Here is a 20,292-nt window from a genome sequence, read left to right on the forward strand (position 1 = left end):
CCACACTTTTTCTTTCTTCGTAGATGCATTTCAAAACCACACACCGTTTTCCGTCCTCCGCGTCAGTGAGGGAAAATGAGGGGGTCAACTAAAAACCGCAATCGGAGTTTTGGGGACAGTGGTTTACCGGCTCCATGAAATCGGTAACCGGGAAATGATGGATGTACGTTTTCCAGGTAACTCAGCCTTACTGTTTTCAGACTTAAGTATGTTAGGCATCTTTTCAGGGAAAGTTTTTAAGCCCTAGAGCCGATAAGCCTATGTTAGCAAAGCAGTTGAAAGCAGACATTACGGGACCAATATGACGATGACATGAACATAAAGACCAGACGTGGACGGTACAGACCCCAATCCCAGCCAACGCCCCGAAACCCTTTCTCCGAGCCAATCTGTTGGGCAGGAAGTTTGCCTTCGTGAGTGATGCACCACCTATATGTACGATGGGCTATTCTAATGGCCGCCCCCGTTGATCACTTGTGTTTTAGGGGCTGTGAGTCAGAACTCAACGTTTGCTTTCGAGAAGTGTGTTCTTCGAGAGGAGCAGGATGTTTCTCAGGGGGGATCAGAAGAGACAGGGCTACTGATTATTTTTTGATTCATTACTAGTGCAGAGTTATTGCCAGTCTGAAAGCCTGAGGTTTTCCTCCTCTTGAGCATCACATACGGTCATCAGCTTGAACGCCTAGTTTCTCATGACGGTGATTCTATTAATTTGTGGCTCATTTTTTTTCCTTGTAGGTCTCTCATTTCTGGGCTCAATGCTTTCACAGGTGTCTGTGGTTAGCAAGAGCCTGGGCCCTGAGTGACAGGAGAGTACAAGGACCGTGTCTGTTGGGATCTCTGGAGAACACACATAATGGTCACATCGAAGGAGCACTGAATTCAAGACTCAGAAGAAATCAGGAAGTTGTGCATCTTCCCCTCGCCCTCAAATACCTCTGATCCAGCAAACTTCTGACCCGGAACTTTGCCCCCAACCAGTCCCTAAGCTTCCAGTCCTTAGGATTCAAGACAAAATAAATAAAAGTCCATTATAAGCTCCTTCTAGTGTTTGTGGAAGCATACAAATATATTTAATTGTAAACCTGGGAATAAAGATATTTATTTATTTAAAGTTACTGAACGTAACTTTATTAATTTATTTTTTCTTACTTTTTATCCTTACAAATGTTGAGACAGAACTTGTGTAAAAATCCATCATTTGTCTTCTAATTTAAAACTTTTAAGTTTTTTTTATCTTTATTTGAGAGCGAGCGAGAGCACAAGCTGGAGGAGGGGCAGAGGCAGAGGAAGAAGCAGACTCCCCGCTGAGCAGGGAGCCCGATGTGGGGCTCGATCCCAGGACCCCGGGATCACGACCTGAGCCGAAGGCAGACGCTTAACGGACTGAGCCACCCAGGCGCCCCTAAACATTTCTTTTAAAGAAAAGAAATAAACATAGAGAAGATAATGTAACACCGCCCACATAACTGCCACTTAAAATCAAGTATTTATCCCATGGCATGGAAGTTCAATTTCATTTCCATTTTGGGGTGTATACGAAATGACAGTGAACCCCAGGACAAGACAGGAGGAACCGCAAAGGTCCACCCACACACGAGTTTTTCCCGCAGAGTCCGGTTCTGTGAGTGCGTGCTCTCTTCCTTAGGATTTTCTTAGCATTTCTTCCTCCAGTTTGCTTTGTTGTAAGAATGCAGCATATAAATGCATAGAACGTACAAAACACACGTTAACGGACTGGCTGTCCGTAAGCCTTCTCGTCAACAGTTAGCTACAGGTAGTTAGGTTGTGGGGGAGTCAAGTTATTCGCGGATTTGTGACCGTGTGGGGTGCCAGCCCCGTATTGTTCAAGGCTCGCCTGCACGGTTTCCTCAAAACGTTCTTTTTCAAAAAAACTTAATACAAAAAACCATACTCCAATAAATAAAAAATAGTAAGAAACTTTGTAACTTACACTTTAGGTGCTCTCCTGCTCCAGATAACAACTGGTAAAAGATATGAAAAGTACGTTCGTCTTTTGCTTGACGAACGGCACGAGATTTTTCCAGAAGGTCTGAGTGAAGATGGTTAAGGATCGAACTGAAGAGGTGGCCGGCCCTCCCTCAGTGTCTATACAAATTTAAGTTGTAAAACATTTTCTTCCTCAGATATCTATTAGCCCTCCTGCGATGAACCATTCTGAACGGTTAAAACGTGTCAGTGAAAAAGGAAAATTACGCACTACGTCCCTCGCTCACCTGCGAGGATCGCGGATGGGAGGGAGCTCGAAGATCAGGGTGCTGCCCTCGCCCCACTCCACCCCACCAGCCCCTAATCCCGGTTATAGTCAAAGAACACAGCACAAACCAGGAACTCTAAGAAGCTATAAAAAGAAAGTTGAGTTGCTGAAGGCAGGACAAGTCTTATAGCAGTTTATCACAATCTTACAAATAAGGAAACCAAGGCACAAAGGGAATTAAAATAACACTGCTAGTAAGTTGCAGAGTCAGGAATCAAAGCTCAGTTGGACCCCACAACCCACGCGCTTGGCCCCCGTGCTCCCCAAGAGCTCCTCGTGGAAGGCCTCACGCAGGCGGTGCCGGCCCCTCGACATCCACAGTCTTGCACCAACTTTCCAAACACCGGAGACAGCCCTGATCAGATCAGCCACTGACCTGCTCGTGCTACTTCTCCAGAGCCGGCTGTGAGCCCCCCACCCGGGCTTCCCACATGGCACCTGCCCGCCCCCAACCCGCTCCTGCCTCCCAGACCATGGCACACCTGCCTGGGCATCTGGGGCGCGGATCTGGGACTTCACCAGGCTGAATTAATTTTGTATGTGCCAGATAGCTTTAGATTTTCAATTAGATCACCCCAAACACATCCTCCACACTTGGTGGAAAATACGTTCACACGAATCCCGTAGCAGACCAATGTGAAGAATCTCTAGATCCATCCCCCCGTCATTTCTCAAGTGATTCTTGTGTTTTCTGGCTCTGAGCGTATTCAGAGACGTAAGACACAATTCTGAATTAATGGGAAAATTTTGATCTCTCCCTTACCCGAGGAATAGAAACGTATTTCTATCACGGGATCTCTGATACTTGTCAGAAGTAGCAGAAAACTGTCGCCTATGTCCTTCCTAATTGGCATCCCATCATTCAGAATCATTTCTATCACCTCTTTAATCCAACTAATTCCATATGGAGTTATTCGTAAAGGCCACTATGCATGTGACATTTCGTCAGACAAGTCTATGTAGTTGACATTTGTTTTTCCTCTAGTTTTATTCTGCTGAACACTAACTGAAATGACTTGAACTCTGCACTTTCATAAGGCTTGTTTTGGGGGGCACATGCCCATCCCACGAATACCGGGAGCAGATAGTAAAAAGGGGCTAACCCAACGCCCAACTGAAGAGTGGTTCAATAGGATGGTATTCACCTGGAGGTTCTTTTTCTTTTTCTTTTTTAAAGATTTTATTTATTTATTTGACAGAGAGAGAGAGAGAGTGAGAGCAGGACCACAAGCAGGGGGAGTGGGAGAGAGGGATAAGCAGACTCCCTGCAGAGCAGGGAGCCCGATGCGGGGCTCGATCCCAGGACCCTGGGGTCATGACCTGAGCTGAAGGCAGACGCTTAACGACTGAGCCACCCAGGCGCCCCTCACCTGGAGGTTCTTCCACCATATCAACATTTCCTGGTTCACGTGCAGGCAATCCTCACCTCGATGGGACTCTCCACTGCCCCGGCCACGTGAACAGGGCAGGGCCCACTGTTAAAACAAACACCACCAGCAAAACAACACTTAGGGGTTAACATTCGGTAGCTGGAAGTATCTGACCGAGTCACGATCTCCCCGGGCTTCCGTCTGATCATCTGGGCGATGGGAGTCATATCACAGAGGGTCACCTTAAGGCTGGCCACAGAGGAAGTCACTCTTTAGTTTGGATTATGCCGTTACGAAAAGGATACACGTTTCAATGTTGGCCCCAACGATATAGCCAGTTACATCAAAGTTGATCCGAATAAACTTGCCCTGAAGATAAATCACAACAAGAAAATTAAAAGGACGGACGGACACAGAGGATATGAACAAATAAAGTGACAAACCAACGCGCCCTGCCAAGTATCCATGAGTTGGTTACAAAAATGGGTGTTAAATATTAACCTCAAATAGGAAGGGAAGGCAAAAGCCTCCGTAAATTCCCACAAAGCGGCAATAGGACAGGCTACCTTCCTGGGCTGTAACATAATAAAAATGAGACCCTAATCAATTAGAACTTTGAAAAAACTCTCCTACATAATCTGAGATAAGAGATTTCACAGCATTAAAGGAACACTGTATCCAGCCCCATATTGACAGGCTTGAGAAACGAAGTAGTACAGTTTCCTAGGAAAACAGAAATCCATTCAAGAAAAAAGGGAAAACTTGAATAGATCATAATCATTAAAAATGAAATATAATTACTTCTTCAAAAATGATGGATTGGTCTGATGAAACAGTTTTGCAAATTCCTAAGGAAAATTTAATGGCCCGACTACACATAACTTTTTTTTTTACACATAACTGTTCTAAAGACATAGAAAATAGTGATTATTTCATAATTCATTTCCTAAAGTTACCATAATACTGAATACCAAAACTGGTAAAGTGATTGTAAAAATGAGAAGGCAAAAATAAAAGCAAGTAGCTCACAAATTAAGCCCTTTGCAAAACAAAGAAAACTGACGAATGGCAACAGATGGTTTATTCCACGACTTCAATGCTCGCTCATCATGCAGACAGTCAAGGGACTGGAAGGCTTTCCTTGGGGAAACTGAGAAGCTGATTCCAAGATTTACAGGGAAATGGGAAGGACCTAAAAAAGTCACAACGATGTTGAGGAAGAGGAGCAGAGCCTCAAGGGCTTGCACTACTAGATTTCAAAAAGCTCTAAGTTTATGAGGACAGGTTGGTATTGGTGGAAGGACAGAGATACAGATCAATGGATCAGAAGAGAGTCCAGAAATAGACCACACGTCTACAGTCAATTCATCTTTCAACAAAAGGTGCCTGGATAATTTAATAGAGAAAGGACCAATCTTTCCAAAAAATGGTGCCTGAAAAATACGTAAAATGAAACCAAAAGAACCTAGACCCTTCCTCACACCATATAAAAAAGTTAACTCCGAAGAGATTGAACCTAGAAGCATGGGCTAAAACCATAAACTTCTAAAAAAAAAAAAAAAAACCAACAATAAACAAACAGGAGAAAATCCTTATGACCTTAAAGTAGAAAAAGTCTTCTCAGAATGTAAAGAGCATGAACCTTTAGAGTTTATCAACTAAAAATTGATAAACTGGATTTCATCAGAATCTAAAGCTTCTGTTCTTCAAAAGACACTGTTAAGACAATGAAAAGAGAAACCACAGACCAGCAGAGAATATCTGCAATATACCTACCTGGTGAAAGACTTATTCCCAGAATATATAAAAAAAACAATTCCATAACAAGACAACCCAAGAAAAACATTGGGTAAAGTATCTAAACAGATTATCTCATCAAAGAAGATATGTAAACAGTCAATAGTATATGAAAGGACGCTCAATGTCATGAGTTATTAGAGAAATGCAAAATAAATGAGCATAAAGTCATACAAGTACATACCTGCTAAAATGGCTAACATTCTGAAGAAAGACCAGCCATGAGACAGAACAGCTAGAACTCTCCTAAGACCCCGGTAAGAATATAAAGCAGACAGTCACTTTGGAGAAGTCTGCGGGTTTCGTATTAAGTGAAACGTAAGTTACCATATGCCCCAGCAATCTCACTCCTAGGTAGTCACCCAAGAGACACAAAAGCATGTGTCCACATCGAGACTTGCAGTGAATGTTCAAAGCCACTTTATTCGTAATGGTCTTCCAATGGAAACAACCCAAAACGTCCAGAGTGGTGAACGGATAAAGAAACTGTGGTATGGGGTGCCTGGGTGGCTCAGTCTTTAAGCGTCTGCCTTCGGCTCAGGTCATGATCCCAGGGTCCTGGGATCGAGCCCCGCATCGGGCTCCCTGCTCTGCGGGAAGCCTGCTTCTCCCTCTCCCACTCCCCCTGCTTGTGTTCCCTCTCTCGCTGTGTCTCTGTCAAATAAATAAATAAAATCTTAAAAAGAGAGAGAGAGGAAAGAAAGAAAGAAAAGAAAGAGAAAAAGAAAGAAAGAAAAAAAAAGAAAGAAAGAAAAGAAAGAAACTGGGGTATAATCACACGGTGGAATATTACGGAGCAATAAAAAGGAACAAGCCAGTGATACACCCAACAACATGGATGGATCCAAAAATAGCACGATGTTGTATGAAAGAAACTAGACATAAAACACCATGTATTATAGGATTCCATTTACCTGACATTGTAAAGAAAACAGACCACAGAGACAAAACAGATCAGTGGCTCCCAGGGCTGGGGAAGGAGGAGGGAACGGACAACATGAAGGCGAAAGGGAGGTTCCTGGAGGAAAGGAAATATTCTCTCTCCGGGCCACGGTGCTGGCCTCACTCTGATATGCATGCGTCTAACCCTGTCTAACTGTACGCTGAAAAGGGTGAATTTTATTGGATGTAAGATATAACTCAGCCTAATTTTTATAAATAATCAAGGGAGAGATCTCAGGACCCCTTAGATAAATGCCAATTAAAAAATATAATTAAATATCCGTTCCTTCTATTTACCATGAACAGATTACACGTTGGCCTACCCCCTCTACCAAGGTGTCCAGTCCGCTCCCCCAGCCTCTTACCCACTAGGCCCCTTCTTATGCCATTCCTACATTTACTGCATAAATATTTGTTTTAAGTACAAAAAATGAGTAGTCGGTATTGGGATGCCACCACAAATTTTGACATTATGTGGAAATTATGCTGCAGTAATGTTGACTTTTGAAACTGAAAACAAGGGGATAATTCACTAAAAATCAGTACTTCATTATATTTTTTGTTCAGTATTACGAGCACTCGTGAAGAACTCACCCAATTTTCCAATTTCGAAAATTGCACACCGAGCTAGGAAAACAAGGGAAAACGAGAATGCGCGTGGGGCTCTTGGGGGGGGGGGATCTCTAATACGATCTGAAAACCCCGCTCTGCCCAGGAGATGCATGGCTGGTAAGCACTTTACACAAATCCTACGACCATGGCCTTGAGAGCAAGGCTGGCCTAATGCCCCCAAATAGAAGCAGACCCATGAGGCCCTGCCCTTTCGAGGCCTGGAGGACATCGTGTAGGGCACCTCCAAAGGACCGACAGGTGCTACGGGGACACAGAGGGAGACTCGGAGAAGCAGTACCATTTGAGCTGAGTGAACTTGCAGCTTATGTTCGTCTGCTTCCGGCTAAATGGTAACTAAAGGGAGGTTCTGTGCCTGTTTACTTTAAGCTCTTGGAAATAAAACCACAATGAACGGCAGGAGTCTGTGACACATCGCAATTGGATTTTGACCTCTCGGCCACAAGAAAAAGCACTCCATAATTTCCAAGCGATAGAACCTTCTGGCTGACGGCGACCCGAAGGGGCCCCTGGAGGCCCCTCTATGTTCCTCTGCCAAGAGGCTGTCTTCAAACGTTACGCGAAGAAACTCGTAGTCACGCTGCACACCCTTCGGATTTCCGCACAGGTCAGACGATTGAAGTCGTCAGAGTATCTGGAATCTACTTTCAAGCCCCGCAGCCTCAAGGGGATGCTCTGTACGTGTGTGAGTTCCCGCCACTACAAATCTCCACTCTGGGGGCAGCTTTGGCCCTAAATGGGAAAACCCATTCTGGGAGCAATGAGCTGGACTTAATCCGAGACCAGAGGGCGGTGTTCACCTCCAAACTATGCCAGAAGCTTCGCTCATTAGGAAAAGCAGGGTCAGTAAGTGTTCTCGTTACTTAGTAGAACGGATGTGAGGATTCCTGGGGTAACGTGGACGGACTGGAAGGACACAGACACCCCCAGTCTGGTGTGAACAAGGTGCTAAGCCTCCAGAAAGGCCCAGAGGCCGTGGGGGCTGTCGGGAAGGCTGCCTCGGGCTCCACGCTGAATCGGCGCCGCCGGTTTCCTGCACCAGGCCACACTCGGACAGGGTCACATCTGCCCCCGCAGGTGTCTTCAGTGGGAGGGGGAGAGAACCAACGGGACTGAGCAGGGACTGCGTTCGATTTACCTACAAAACTGTTTTTAGTCTGCTTGTGAGGACACAGGACTCTGCTGGCCCCACTCTGGGGAGGGCACCGGAGCCTTTACCAAGCTCTACTGAGGCTAAGTACCTACCAAAAGGCACCTAGCACTGGGGATTGTCAAAGTGGCTCAATTCCGTTTGGAGGGAAAACACAAAAGATCTGCACAAATATAGAGAGTGACTCGTACCAAACCTTTCTGAGAGAAGATGTATCTGCTGATACAAGTCAGAAATTGAAGTCCCTGTTTTAAAAGTTTCATTACAAGAGATTCATTTGACATAAATCTCCTCCATCTGGAACGCGTTTGGCTTCTCCGTAAACAGAACGGGCCTAACTGTGAACGATTATTTTTATAAGGGTAATGCTCTCCTCAAAGAATCCCCCTTAACACAAGCCAGATGCTAGCATCTTTGAAAGAAAAGATATTCTTCAGGAAATGATTCGTCTATATCAGATCAAAGAAATGGAAACAAATGGATTCTAAAAGCTTGTGGAGTTTATGGTTTCGAATATTTTCACGGCAAGCCTGCGTCCTGCACGTAACGACTCCATGTGGCTCCACTGTATACGGGGTGTGCCTCTCAGCATCGCATTTCTCTTCCAGCACGACGTGGGACGCCGCTCCCGGCCCCAAGCCCGGCCCGTCCAAACCTTCTGTTCCAGAGGGCCTGGCCCACGCAATACTCCCCCTGAGCTCAACTGTATAATGAAGTAAGACCTGGGTGAAGGCAGGCTCCAGGAGGCTGGGGAACTCTTGCTGTGTAGGCAACCACACTGTAACATAAATATGCGCCTACTGTATACCCACGCGTGCGAGCCACAGTGCCACGAACTAAGGATCTGGAGAGCAGGGAAACAGGCCCGACTGGGAGAGACGTCACATACCAGGACAGGGGGGCGCTCACCCAGACTGTGAGGAAAGCCAAGAGGAGACCGTGCAGAGAGCAACAGAGGAATGACCTCGGATAGGGCTTTGGACCAATCAGGTACTGAGGAGAGGCAGAAGGAGAACTGTAGACAGATCTGAAATGAGTTCCGGAAGCACGGCCGACAGGATTCGCTCCAGTCTGCACACGGGCCAAGAGGAGAGGCTGAGGCCAGGAGGAGTCCTACTTTATTTTTCTGGGCGTTTGTGGGTTTATTTTCTTTTACGCATACACAACTGGGTGATCTGCTGGGACCACGTCCTGACAGAAGACATAAGAACAGATTTCGAATAGAAAAGGTTCCGGTTGGAACATGTGAAATCTGAGAGCTCTATTAAGATATCCAAATGGAAAGACATGTGAATACCACAGTGCCTGGCAAAGGACAGGAGCCAAATAATTAACTGAAGGGCCCAACAGCAAAATCTAAATTCTAGAAGGTGTGATTGAAAGATGAGCCCACACCGGCTACCCTCGAACGCCAGAGAGACAAAGCGCTGGCCACGCCCACGGGGACTTGCCAAAGGGACGCCTGCAGCCGACTGAGCTCCTGTCCCCCAGAGCAACCAACTACTTTACCGTTTTTCATGGAACCACTAAAATCAACTACTCGCTGTGGCTTTGTGCATTTAATGCCTTAGGATGGGTTAGTAGCTAGCGACTGCTGTTTCTTTGAAAAAATCCTATATAGCGATATATAAAGTTGACTTTCTAAGAATTACAGCCCAGAGCCAACAATGTAAAGACACCTTTGTTTCGCCATTGAACGACTAGCTCTGGGTGAGACACTGCCTTAGTGAAAAATCGTCTTTTCTTAAAAAAGATTCGCTTTTAATAGGTTAGACTGAGTATACATCGAGATTATAATCCAGGAGCACTATAATCCAGATTATAATCCAGATTATAATCCAGGCGCTTTGGGAGGTGGCTTCCAGCTGAAACTGGGTTTATCGAGGATTTAGATTAGATGGGTGATCCTTGCTGGAATCGATTCTGCTAGAAAACTAAGAAATTCATCCTGCCAGTGAGACGTAACACAAGTTCCTACCAGAATTATTTACATCAACCTTGGGAATAGGATGCATAAACAATAAGCTTGAAGGAGACTCGTGTAAAGTAATTACTTCGCAAATAAATTTCAGGAAGTGATTACCTTGATTTAAGACTCCAATTTAGAGAAACAAGCTGGACCGGGGTTTCTCAACCTCGACATAACTGCCATTTTGGGCTGGATAATTCTTTTTTTTTTTTTTAAGATTTTTATTTTTATTTATTTGAGACAGAGAGAATGAGAGAGAGCATGAGAGGGAGGAGGGTCAGAGGGAGAAGCAGACTCCCCGCCGAGCAGGGAGCCCGATGTGGGACTCGATCCCGGGACTCCAGGATCATGACCTGAGCCGAAGGCAGTCGCTTAACCACCTGAGCCACCCAGGCGCCCTGGGCTGGATAATTCTTGGATGTTTAGCAGCATCCCTCGCCTCTACCCACTAGCTGTTGGAGGCCCACCACTACCCGTCACGCGAACCAAATAACCAAAAATGCCTCCGGACACTACCAAACATCCCCTGAGGGTCTCCAACTAAGAGCCACTGAGCTCCAGTAACGCAAATCACAGATCATAGCCTACATCCGTCAATATGGAAATCTCTCTTAACAATGTGTGGCAGCCAACTTCCAAGATGGCGCCAGGAATCCCCAACATCTGGTGTTGCCCTCATAGTGCATTTGTGCAGTCCCCTCCCCCACAGTGTATCAGGGCTGATCTGTGTGACCAGTAAAGTACATCAAAGGGTTGGTATGTGACTTCCAAGGTCATAAAGAACACCGTGTGGCTTCTGTCTTGCTCTCTTGGATCACCTGCTCTGGGGAAACACCAGCTGCCATGTCACGAGCGGGCATCTCTCCAGAGAGGCCTTTGAGGTGAGGAACCAAGAATTCCCACCAAAAGCTGCCCGAGTCAGCTCAGAAGAAGATCCTCCAGCCTCACCAAGCCTTCCGAGGACTGTAGCCCCAGCCGACACCACCTTAGCGACACCTTCATGAGAGGCCCTGAGTCAGAACCACCCATCACGCAGACGCACTGAGGTGACAGAGGTTTCAAGTCACTAGGCTTAGGGCAACTTGTTACATAGCAACAGGGAATCAATACGGAATTATACGTCCACCTGTCCCAAACACAAAATCGCTGGCAGGTAGATGGATCCTGACCACTAAGTAACTGACTCACTACCTTCTTCACCAAAGGACACAAAGGACTGGTTGGCAGCAATTTAACTTTGCCGGGCAAAGAGGAGACCATCACAAAATGGTTTCTCCTGAATTTCAAGTGTGGTTCGGGGCAGGGGGAACTGGAATAGACTGGTAACTTGATTTATGTGGTAAAACAGAACATTTTCCACTCAGAAGTCCTTGTAAACCTTCACGGAGATTCACATACCAAAGCTGGTAGCTCACTGTGTCTTCAATCCCATGACACAGCCACTAAACACAGGGCTTTCAGGGGCAAGAATTTAAGATTTAAAATGTGGCTCAGGCTCAATGCTGATGATTCAGGGGATGATAAAAACTCTACCAACAAAGTTTAGCGTCCCCAGTTCTTTTGTAAACCCCAAAATCACGGCCACGCTTCGTCCTGACACAGGTGTACTTGTTGTCCCACTCTGTACGTAAAGAGCTAACGTAATTACCTAATGAACTTGGGTTAAATGAAGCTTCAAAATTTATCTTACTAGGAATACGCAATATTCCAAACCAAGAGATCCCTATTTCGTGCATAACTTGGAGAACCTCTTGTACCTTAAACTACCTCTGAGGGTGCCATGGGCCGAGTCATGTCCCACCCCAAATTCTTATGTCAAAGTCCTAAGCCCCAGTGTCTCAGAACATGACTATATTTGGAGACACGGTCTTTAGAAAGATAATTAAGTTAAAACGAGGTCACTAGGGCCCTAGTCCCACATGACTGGTGTCCTTTCAAGAAGAGAAGAGGACACAGGCGCACGCAGAGGGAGGCCCATGTGGCAGTCTACAAGCCAAGGAGAGAGGCCACAGAAGAAACCAACCCTGCCGCAACCTTGGTCTTGGGCTTCCAGCCTCCAAGAGTGAGAAAATCAAGCTCTACTGTTTAGGGCCCCCAGTTTGGGGTGCTCTTTATAGCGGCCCTGGCAGACTCAGAGAGAGGGTTATCTGGCTACCTTTGGGTTCACTGGGTCCTCTGTGAGCCCGTATCTGGTAACTTCCAGTAATCACCCATTCTGTGCGGTCACAAAGTCAATGTGAACGCCATGACTTTACATTCTCAGAGGAAAACCGTACGGCCCAATGGTACTAGATTCCCCCAAAACTACCCATCAAGGAGTCATCAGAACGGAAGTGTCTCATCTTCTACAAATACTTCTAATATCAGGAGGGAGGAAAAACAGAGAATTAACTCTCAACGATTTAAGCAGAAATAACTGAAATCGAAGACCCTCTCCAATCTCACTGTGCAAACAGTTATTGAATCTGGAGGACTATAATCCAGGGCGAAAGATGGACGGTGGGGCGGGCCCCATTTCGTTGCATATGGTTCTAGAGCAGATCTGCCACGACGTGTCGACGAGTTGCCGGACGGGGAGCGCAGGGTTCCTGCAAGAAGGCCCATCTGGCCAACACCTAGGAGGACAGCCTCAGGCACTCTGGGATAGATGGTCCAACGGACAGAGAGAGGGAAGCTCTCCAGAACTAACAAAGCCCAATAGCTGAGAAGAATTTTTACAGAGAAGGCACAGTACTGACCCATTATTCTGACGTCTGTATCCTGGAGAAACAGGGAGTATCAACAGGACAAGTGACTACATTGAATATCAGCTGTTTGTGGAGCATGGACACTCCCAGTGGTGCTGGGTGCTAAGTCCTCCACGTGCATCTCACTTCATCGCCACGCTGGGCCCGCAACAAGTATTACAGATCAGCCCTGAAGACGAAGTCATCTACCCGCACAGTATAATTATATACGTAACTACACCACTACAATCACTTTCCCATTTTTTTTCCTTTTTAAAAATGCAACTACGAGAAAATTTAAAATTACATGAGACTCATCACGTTTCTACTGCTCTATCCTACATCTACTAGCCTCTCCCTAAAATCCAGGAAGAGAAGTATTCTGGCTGCTTAATCACACTAGACATTTAACTAGACATCAGAGAAATGAAAAGTTTCTGGTGCTTTCAAACTTACGAAGCGAGATGAATTATCATTTTTCACAGTCTTCGCATTTCCAAATGATTCCAGAATTGGATTTGCTTGCAAAAGCTGCCGTTCAAGTTCCCCCTAAAAGACATTACACATACGCACATACACACACACACAAAGCAGATGTACGTTAATCTCATGTCTTTACTCCAGTCCTCGGGGGGAAAATACAAAACAAAAACTCGTCCTCTTTTCCTCCGTGTTTTCATTTTGTGTGCCACCCCGTAACCTTCTTGGCTTTATTCTTGGTCCCATGAGGCTCTGCTAAAGGAAAACAATTAGCGTTTATAAAGTGATCAGGAGAAGGAAAGGTCACATTGGTCACAGGAGAGAACTCTGAGGGCAGGGCACATAATCTAGGTGGAGAATTTTGAAAATAAAACAAATGGGTTTTCATGAAATGAAATCTAGCAGGATGCTGCGATGAAGAACATATTAATACTTACTCTTCTGTTTATTTCTACTCTGTTCCAGTGAGTTCAGGCAGCCAATCCTAATTATAACCACTAGGGGCACCTGGGTGGCTCAGTGGGTTAAGCGTCTGCCTTCGGCTCAGGTCATGATCCCAAGGTCCTGGGATCGAGTCCCGCATTGGGCTCCTTGCTCAGCGGGGAGCCTGCTTTTCCCTCTGCCTGCCGCTCCCTCCGCTCTCTCTCTCTCAAATAAATAAGTAAAATCTTTAAAAAAAAACAATAACCTCGAGACCGTTGGAAGACGTGTCATTTTTCCAAGGGCTTCACCCAATATCTTAACGAGGCAGACAGAGCAACATCCTCACCTCCACTTTCAGAAGGGACAGAGATGGGGGCATGCTGCTGCGGACTTCTGCTCAGATTTAAAAGGCTAAGTAGAGAGTCTGTGATAGACTCTATGCTTGACCCTGTGTCTTTAATCATGTGCAAATTCGGCTACACGACAGATTTTTACAAACAAAAGATGTAAGAATATTAATATGTGCCTTGATGATGACACGTGATAGGAAGCTGTAGGAGAAGCCTGATGCTAGTTCTGGCCACAAAAAAGCACGAGAAAGTGACGCTGTGTTCCCGGAATGTCATGTTAGAATTATACTGTCGGGCTTAGAGAAATCTGCGTTTTGCAAACACAGATCTTACCCCTGTGTTTTAAGATACCACAGTATTCTAGACCTGAAGAAAGGATTACAAACCACTAGCAAATATAATTCTCTGAGCAAAAGAGGGATAAAAAGACCTTCCTTTGAGATTCTTTTTTTTTTTTTTTTTTTAAAGATTTTATTTATTTATTTGACAGAGAGAGACACAGCGAAAGAGGGAACACAAGCAGGGGGAGTGGGAGAGGGAGAAGCAGGCTTCCCGCCAAGCAGGGTGCCCGATGCGGGGCTCGATCCCAGGACCTTGGGATCATGACCTGAGCCGAAGGCAGACACTCAACAAACTGAGCCACCCAGGCGCCCCACTCCCCAGATTTCTTAAACATGATCTCCTGGTAACCAATTTTAACAACTGAGAGGCATCATTAAAGAATGGTAGTTATCAGGGCATCTGACTTTAGCTCAGGTCATGATCCTGGGGTCCTGGGATCAAGCCCTGCATTGGGCTCCCTTGGTTCAGTGGGGAGCCTGCTTAAGTTTCTCTCCCTCTCCCTCTGTCCCCTGCCCCCCACACTCCCTCTCTCTCCCTCTCTCAAATTAAATAAAATCTTAAAAAAAAGAATGTCAGTTATCATTCTGTACTAACGGAGGGCCTTGCCCCTGGAGATCAGCACTCGCCCCCATCAGTGTGCCCATGACCAACACCTTACAAAGCCCTTGGTGTCTAGCTCTGCAAAAATTGGGCTCTAGAATTCTTCTTACCTCACTCAGTCTGTGTGATCAGAATGCAGAACCTGTCAGAAAAACACTGAATTTTCATAAATGGGGCATTACCTTTACACTAAACATCAACTGTTAGATCAAGGAACTAGAATGTAGAGTCCTTAAAATTACACAGCATCATCCTGTCCCATCACAATAAAAATACTTGAATACTTTACCTTTCAAATGTTTTCCTAACTTGCAGATAAAATGTGTGTTGCGCACCCCACTTTAATATTCCCTAGGTGTGGCTACAAGGATTCTTTGCTGCTTTAAGTGTACATGGGTGTGCTTATGTGTGTGATCTCTGATTTTATTCTTTCTTCTGCCCGCTTGGAATAACTGGTTGTACCCCCTGGACCTGGCTCAGTCAGTGTGAGGTCAGAAGGATGCCCCGTGAGTGTCTGCTGAAGGAATGTACAATCAGGGGTCCCCAAACGTGCTAGTAGTGCTTGGGGAGGGGTTGGTGGTGAGTCAAAGGCAGCAGTAGGTATTGGGTGAAGGGCCCTCGCTGTCACCATGGGACCTGCCGACTGGGGCACTCCCAGGCCTCTGCTGTCGGGTCACTACGTTAACAGGGTCGTGTATTACTTTCCTCCTAATGGACTGGTGGCATCATGGAGACCAAGTAAGGATCTCAGTAACTCAGAAACGAATCACAAAAAGCTGGACACAAAGCCAACATCAGAACACACACAGAAAGGGGCGCCTGGGTGGCTCAGTCGGTTAAGCATCTGCCTTCGGCTCAGGTCATGATCCCAGAGTCCTGGTGGCTCAGTCTTTGTCTGCCTTTGGCTCAGGTCATGATCTCAGCGTCCTGGGATCGAGCCCCGCATCGGGCTCCCTGCTCCGCGGGAAGCCTGCTTCTCCCTCTCCCGCTCCCCCTGCTTGTGTTCCCTCTTTCGCTGTGTCTCTCTCTGTCAAATAAACAAATAAAATCTTTAAAAAATAAATAAATAAATAGGGGCGCCTGGGTGGCTCAGTCGGTTAAGGTTCTGCCTTCGGCTCAGGTCATGATCCCGGGGTCCTGGGATCGAGCCCTGCATCGGGCTCCCTGCTCCGCGGGAAGCCTGCTTCTCCCTCTCCCACTCCCCCTGCTTGTGTTCCCTGTCTCGCTGTGTCTCTCTCTCTGTCAAATAAATAAATAAAATCTTAACACACACACACACAAAAAAAGGGTCTTAAATGAAGAAATTACCATGAAATTTGACCATTTTGGTGTTGTACAATTTCTCATTTTGACTGAACAGCGCTAACATCACTCAACCAAATTACGAAGCCATTTATAAACCCTCAGGGGACAGTGACTAAGAGCTAACCTTTCCACTAGAATCAGATAGGCGATGTCCCCTGTTTCTATTCTATAGGACAACAAGAAATGTCTTTTGGGAAAGTGGCGGGGGGGGGGGGGGAATTAGCATTAGGTATTGAAATTATTTTTAACATTCTAAGTATTTAGAATTATATGATGCTTTAAAGGATTACCAATCACGATGAAAACCATATCCTTGTGTTTACTGTATAGTATATTAATATACACTTGCTATAATAGGATAGATGTAGGAGGAGTTTGAAATTGGTAAACCTCCAGTTCAGCCAGCAATGGGACGTGGGCTGGGATCGTGCTGGGCTTTGCAGGCCTGGCTGGGTAGAGCTGCAGGTGTCCCCACTGCCCACAAGAGGGCTGAAAATCGGTGGCAGCCACTCATCAACCGTACTGAGAACCAGACTTAATCTCCACTGGCAGGCCCTCTTTTCTGTACTTGCTACTTGCGATCTGTCACCAGCCTGTCTTAGTTCAAGGTGGTTTAGACCAGTAGATAGGAAGCCATCCCGAAGCTGCCATCCAGATGTGGATGAGTCAAAAGTGGGTTGGGCTGGTGGGCTGGCCTGAAGGAGAGTCATTCTTAGAGGAAGGTCACGTTTTAGAAATCAGCTGTTTGCAGATCTGCTCTGAACTTGGCCTGGGTTCAGACTCTCGAGTGGCCCTGGACTCTGCCAGACTTCGAGGTCCGTAACAGCAATCTATGGTGAGGGAGCGGGTCACCCAAACCACTTCCAGGAGCCTGGGGGACAAAGCCAAGTAAGACTTAGCTCCGTTAGAAGGAGTACGCCATATGTTTACAGGTCAGTGCTTACCATTTACTGCTTAAATACTGTGACCTTCACCTTGAAAACTGATTTATATTTGTTTGTATTTCCATAATGAGGAGTAAGTTTTAAAGGCAAGCACAAAGTCCTGCGGGAATGGCTCAAATAGAACAAGGAGGACAAACATGGCGACGAGATGGGGAAATTGGCATCCTCGTAAATTTCGGGGGGGGAGGGCGTGCAGAATGGCACCGTCGCTCTGAAAATCGGCGGGGTGGGCCCTCAAAATGTGAAACAGAACACTACCCCGCCCCAGCAATGCCACTCCCAGGCACACACCCCGGAGAGTGGGAAACACAGGTCCACACAGACACTTGTACATAACTGTTCACTGAGGCATTATTCAAAGTGGCCCCCAACTGGAAACAATCCAAATGCCTATCAGCTGATGAATGGATAAACGAAACGTGGCCGATTTAATAGATTTAGTAGAACGGAGTACCATTCGGCCAGGGAAAGGAATGGAATAATTATACACGCCACGCCACGGATAAACCGTGCAAACATCATGCTGAGGGGAAGAACGGTCTAGACAGCCACATTCTCTAGGGTTCCATTCATAGAAAATATGCACAATGGGCAAATTCGTAGAGACAGAAAATAGATGAATGGTTTCCGGAGGCTGGAGGGACGTGGAAGGGGATGCCTAATGGGTTTCTTTTTGGGGTGATGAGAAGGTCCTCAAGTTTACCGCAGGGATGACTGCGTAACTCAATGTACTAAAAACAACGATGCTGGACTGTAGGAATGCGTGAATTTGATGGCATGTGAATTAAACCTTAATAAAGCTGTTTAAAAAAAAAAAAAAGAAGGAGCAAAGAAACAAAGGAGCCTAGAGATGCCTCCCCCATTGTCCTGATGCTTCATGTGGCCGTCTGGTGACAAAACGCCAGAAACGTATCCAAATGGTTCCTGGGACCTTGAGCGAGTTTTGCCCATAGAGTTCAATGTAAATTCACAACCCGGGGACATGAAACCAAAGGAAGCACTGTGCCGAGTACAGACTTGCGACATAACAACTGCTTTATGGAGGTCCTTCTCAGAATGGGGTGAGGGAGTCCCCGGGAATGGGGAGGAAGTGTGGGCAGACACGGAATTTCTCAGCATGACCCCCTCCGGGGTCACTACCACTCAGGGGTACCTCCTATTCTTCAAGCGGGCTGGGGAAGCAAAGTTGAGAACAGGTGCTCTTCTCAGGTTTCTAGAAACACAAGCACAGCTAGTGCTAGACTAGACGACTGTGAAAAGAAACGTGGGGAAAAGCAGCACCAAAGCTTCTGGGCCGTGACTTCATGCAGCAAGACATGCACACCGACAACACAGGGAAGCGCGGCAGAGGGGGTGCGGGAAAACCCGCTCCCCAGGGACTCCTGTGACCCAAAGACCCAAAGGAAAACCTCGGGGTCGGCATGCGACTCACACACAACGGGGATCCACGCTGTAGTTTAAAATGACATCGAAACAAAATGTTAGTGGTAATGATGTACGTAATTCCACATCGTGGATTTGGAAACCCAAATCTGTCAATTATTTCACACCGTTTCACGAGTGACCTGAGTACACATTAAAAGGTCATTTCAGCGTGCACCTCTAGGGCACAAAGAAGAGCTAATTTCTGGGCTAGGGGTTCCTTCTGTAATTGGCCAAAAAGCCTCTAAGCATCCTCTCGGATAACAATTATTTCATTAACCTTTCCAATTTGGATGAGTGATCTGCTCTAGAGCTAAAGGAACAAAAGAACATCACAGGCCCTCATAGGTAGAAGACGGCTCTGCTGTCCAACAACTTAAGAATTTTAAGAAAGATACCTGAAAAATCTTGGTATCTAGGACTATTCCTGTAGATACTTATGATCATTTCTTTATATTAATAAATATAAGTATATATAAATGTATTTGCTCGAAATCACTGCACTTGTGGGAGACAGACTGAAACCATTCCAGTGCCGGGGAAAGGGTTAAGTGCAGGACAGACGTCCCTTTCTGTCTGAGGCATCTGGCCTGGTGCTGCCCTTCCTCTCTTCCTGGTAGCAGGAAACGCTCTGGCCGGTGAGCTGTCCGTGGCTATGCTCTGGGGAGCCAGTAGGGGGGGCATTCTCCAATCAGGAAGAAAATTCCTCCACTACCTGCCCTGGATAAAGAAAATGCTAACTTTATATATTAAATCATTAAGGCCTTTAAGGCCCAAACACATACGGGCCATAAAACATTAACAGATTAGAAATGTGTTAACCCAAAAGGTACTTTTCGAGTTACAGCCCCAGACTCAAAATTTAACGTCCGGCACAAAGCTGGCCTTCTGTGTATTTAAGGGGAATCGAAGTAATTCCACCTGCTCTTTGACATTCGAAACCCCGAGGGTTCAGGCTTCATAAACATGTGATTCAATGTCATGATAAAAGGGTAAATAAATATTAAAACTCATCTAGAAAACAAATTTAAAGCAAGAGGGCATGCTGCTTGCAAAAGAATACATCTCTAAGCGACATATTTCCAAAATTAAGTTTCCACGAGGGATGTCACTCAGGACTGACTGTATTTGCTTCTAACAGAGACTCAATCTAGAGACAGAAATTAGTGCGAGCATTCAAGACTAAGAAGCATAAAGAAAAGCACTTGCCTGATGTTTCACTGGTTTAGGCGATTCCTGCTGTTTGTTACAAACAGATAAACGCAAACGTTAGCCAGTTTGGGTCTTTCCCTGAGCAGGGAGCCCCATCCAAAGCACCAGGTCAATGTGCAGCTCAGAACCGTGAAAGCAGGTGTGGCTGGGTCATCTACCACTCCCACTCCTGCAGACCTACAGATTAAGGATAACGGACTCTCCTGTTCTTATCATCATCAACGGTCCCCAAATGTCTATCCCCACCGCAAGCTGTGGTCCGCTTTCAGGAAGAACCGCTAAAGATACTCGAGGACCTTCCTTCGGTGGAAATAAGAATTCTTCATAATCACTGCTTATCAGTCGTTAACAG

The 20,292-nt window shown here is 46.0% G+C and overlaps 1 protein-coding gene across 1 annotated transcript in view; it reads right to left on the minus strand.

Annotated features, from left to right (window-relative positions):
• The window catches only part of MYH10 (myosin heavy chain 10), a 124,725-nt gene that overhangs the window by 59,475 nt on the left and 44,958 nt on the right, over positions 1-20,292 (minus strand). The window contains exons 6-9 of the mRNA XM_034989584.1: positions 19,938-19,967; positions 13,319-13,411; positions 3,954-4,017; positions 1,955-2,053 (exon numbers count right to left, since the gene is read on the minus strand). Of these exons, the coding sequence (XP_034845475.1) occupies positions 1,955-2,053; positions 3,954-4,017; positions 13,319-13,411; positions 19,938-19,967 (286 nt within the window). The remainder of the gene's footprint in view (positions 1-1,954; positions 2,054-3,953; positions 4,018-13,318; positions 13,412-19,937; positions 19,968-20,292) is intronic.

Source organism: Mirounga leonina, unplaced genomic scaffold (assembly GCF_011800145.1).
Source record: "Mirounga leonina isolate KUSES-001 unplaced genomic scaffold, KU_Mleo_1.0 Mir_488, whole genome shotgun sequence".
Lineage (NCBI taxonomy): Eukaryota > Metazoa > Chordata > Mammalia > Carnivora > Phocidae > Mirounga > Mirounga leonina.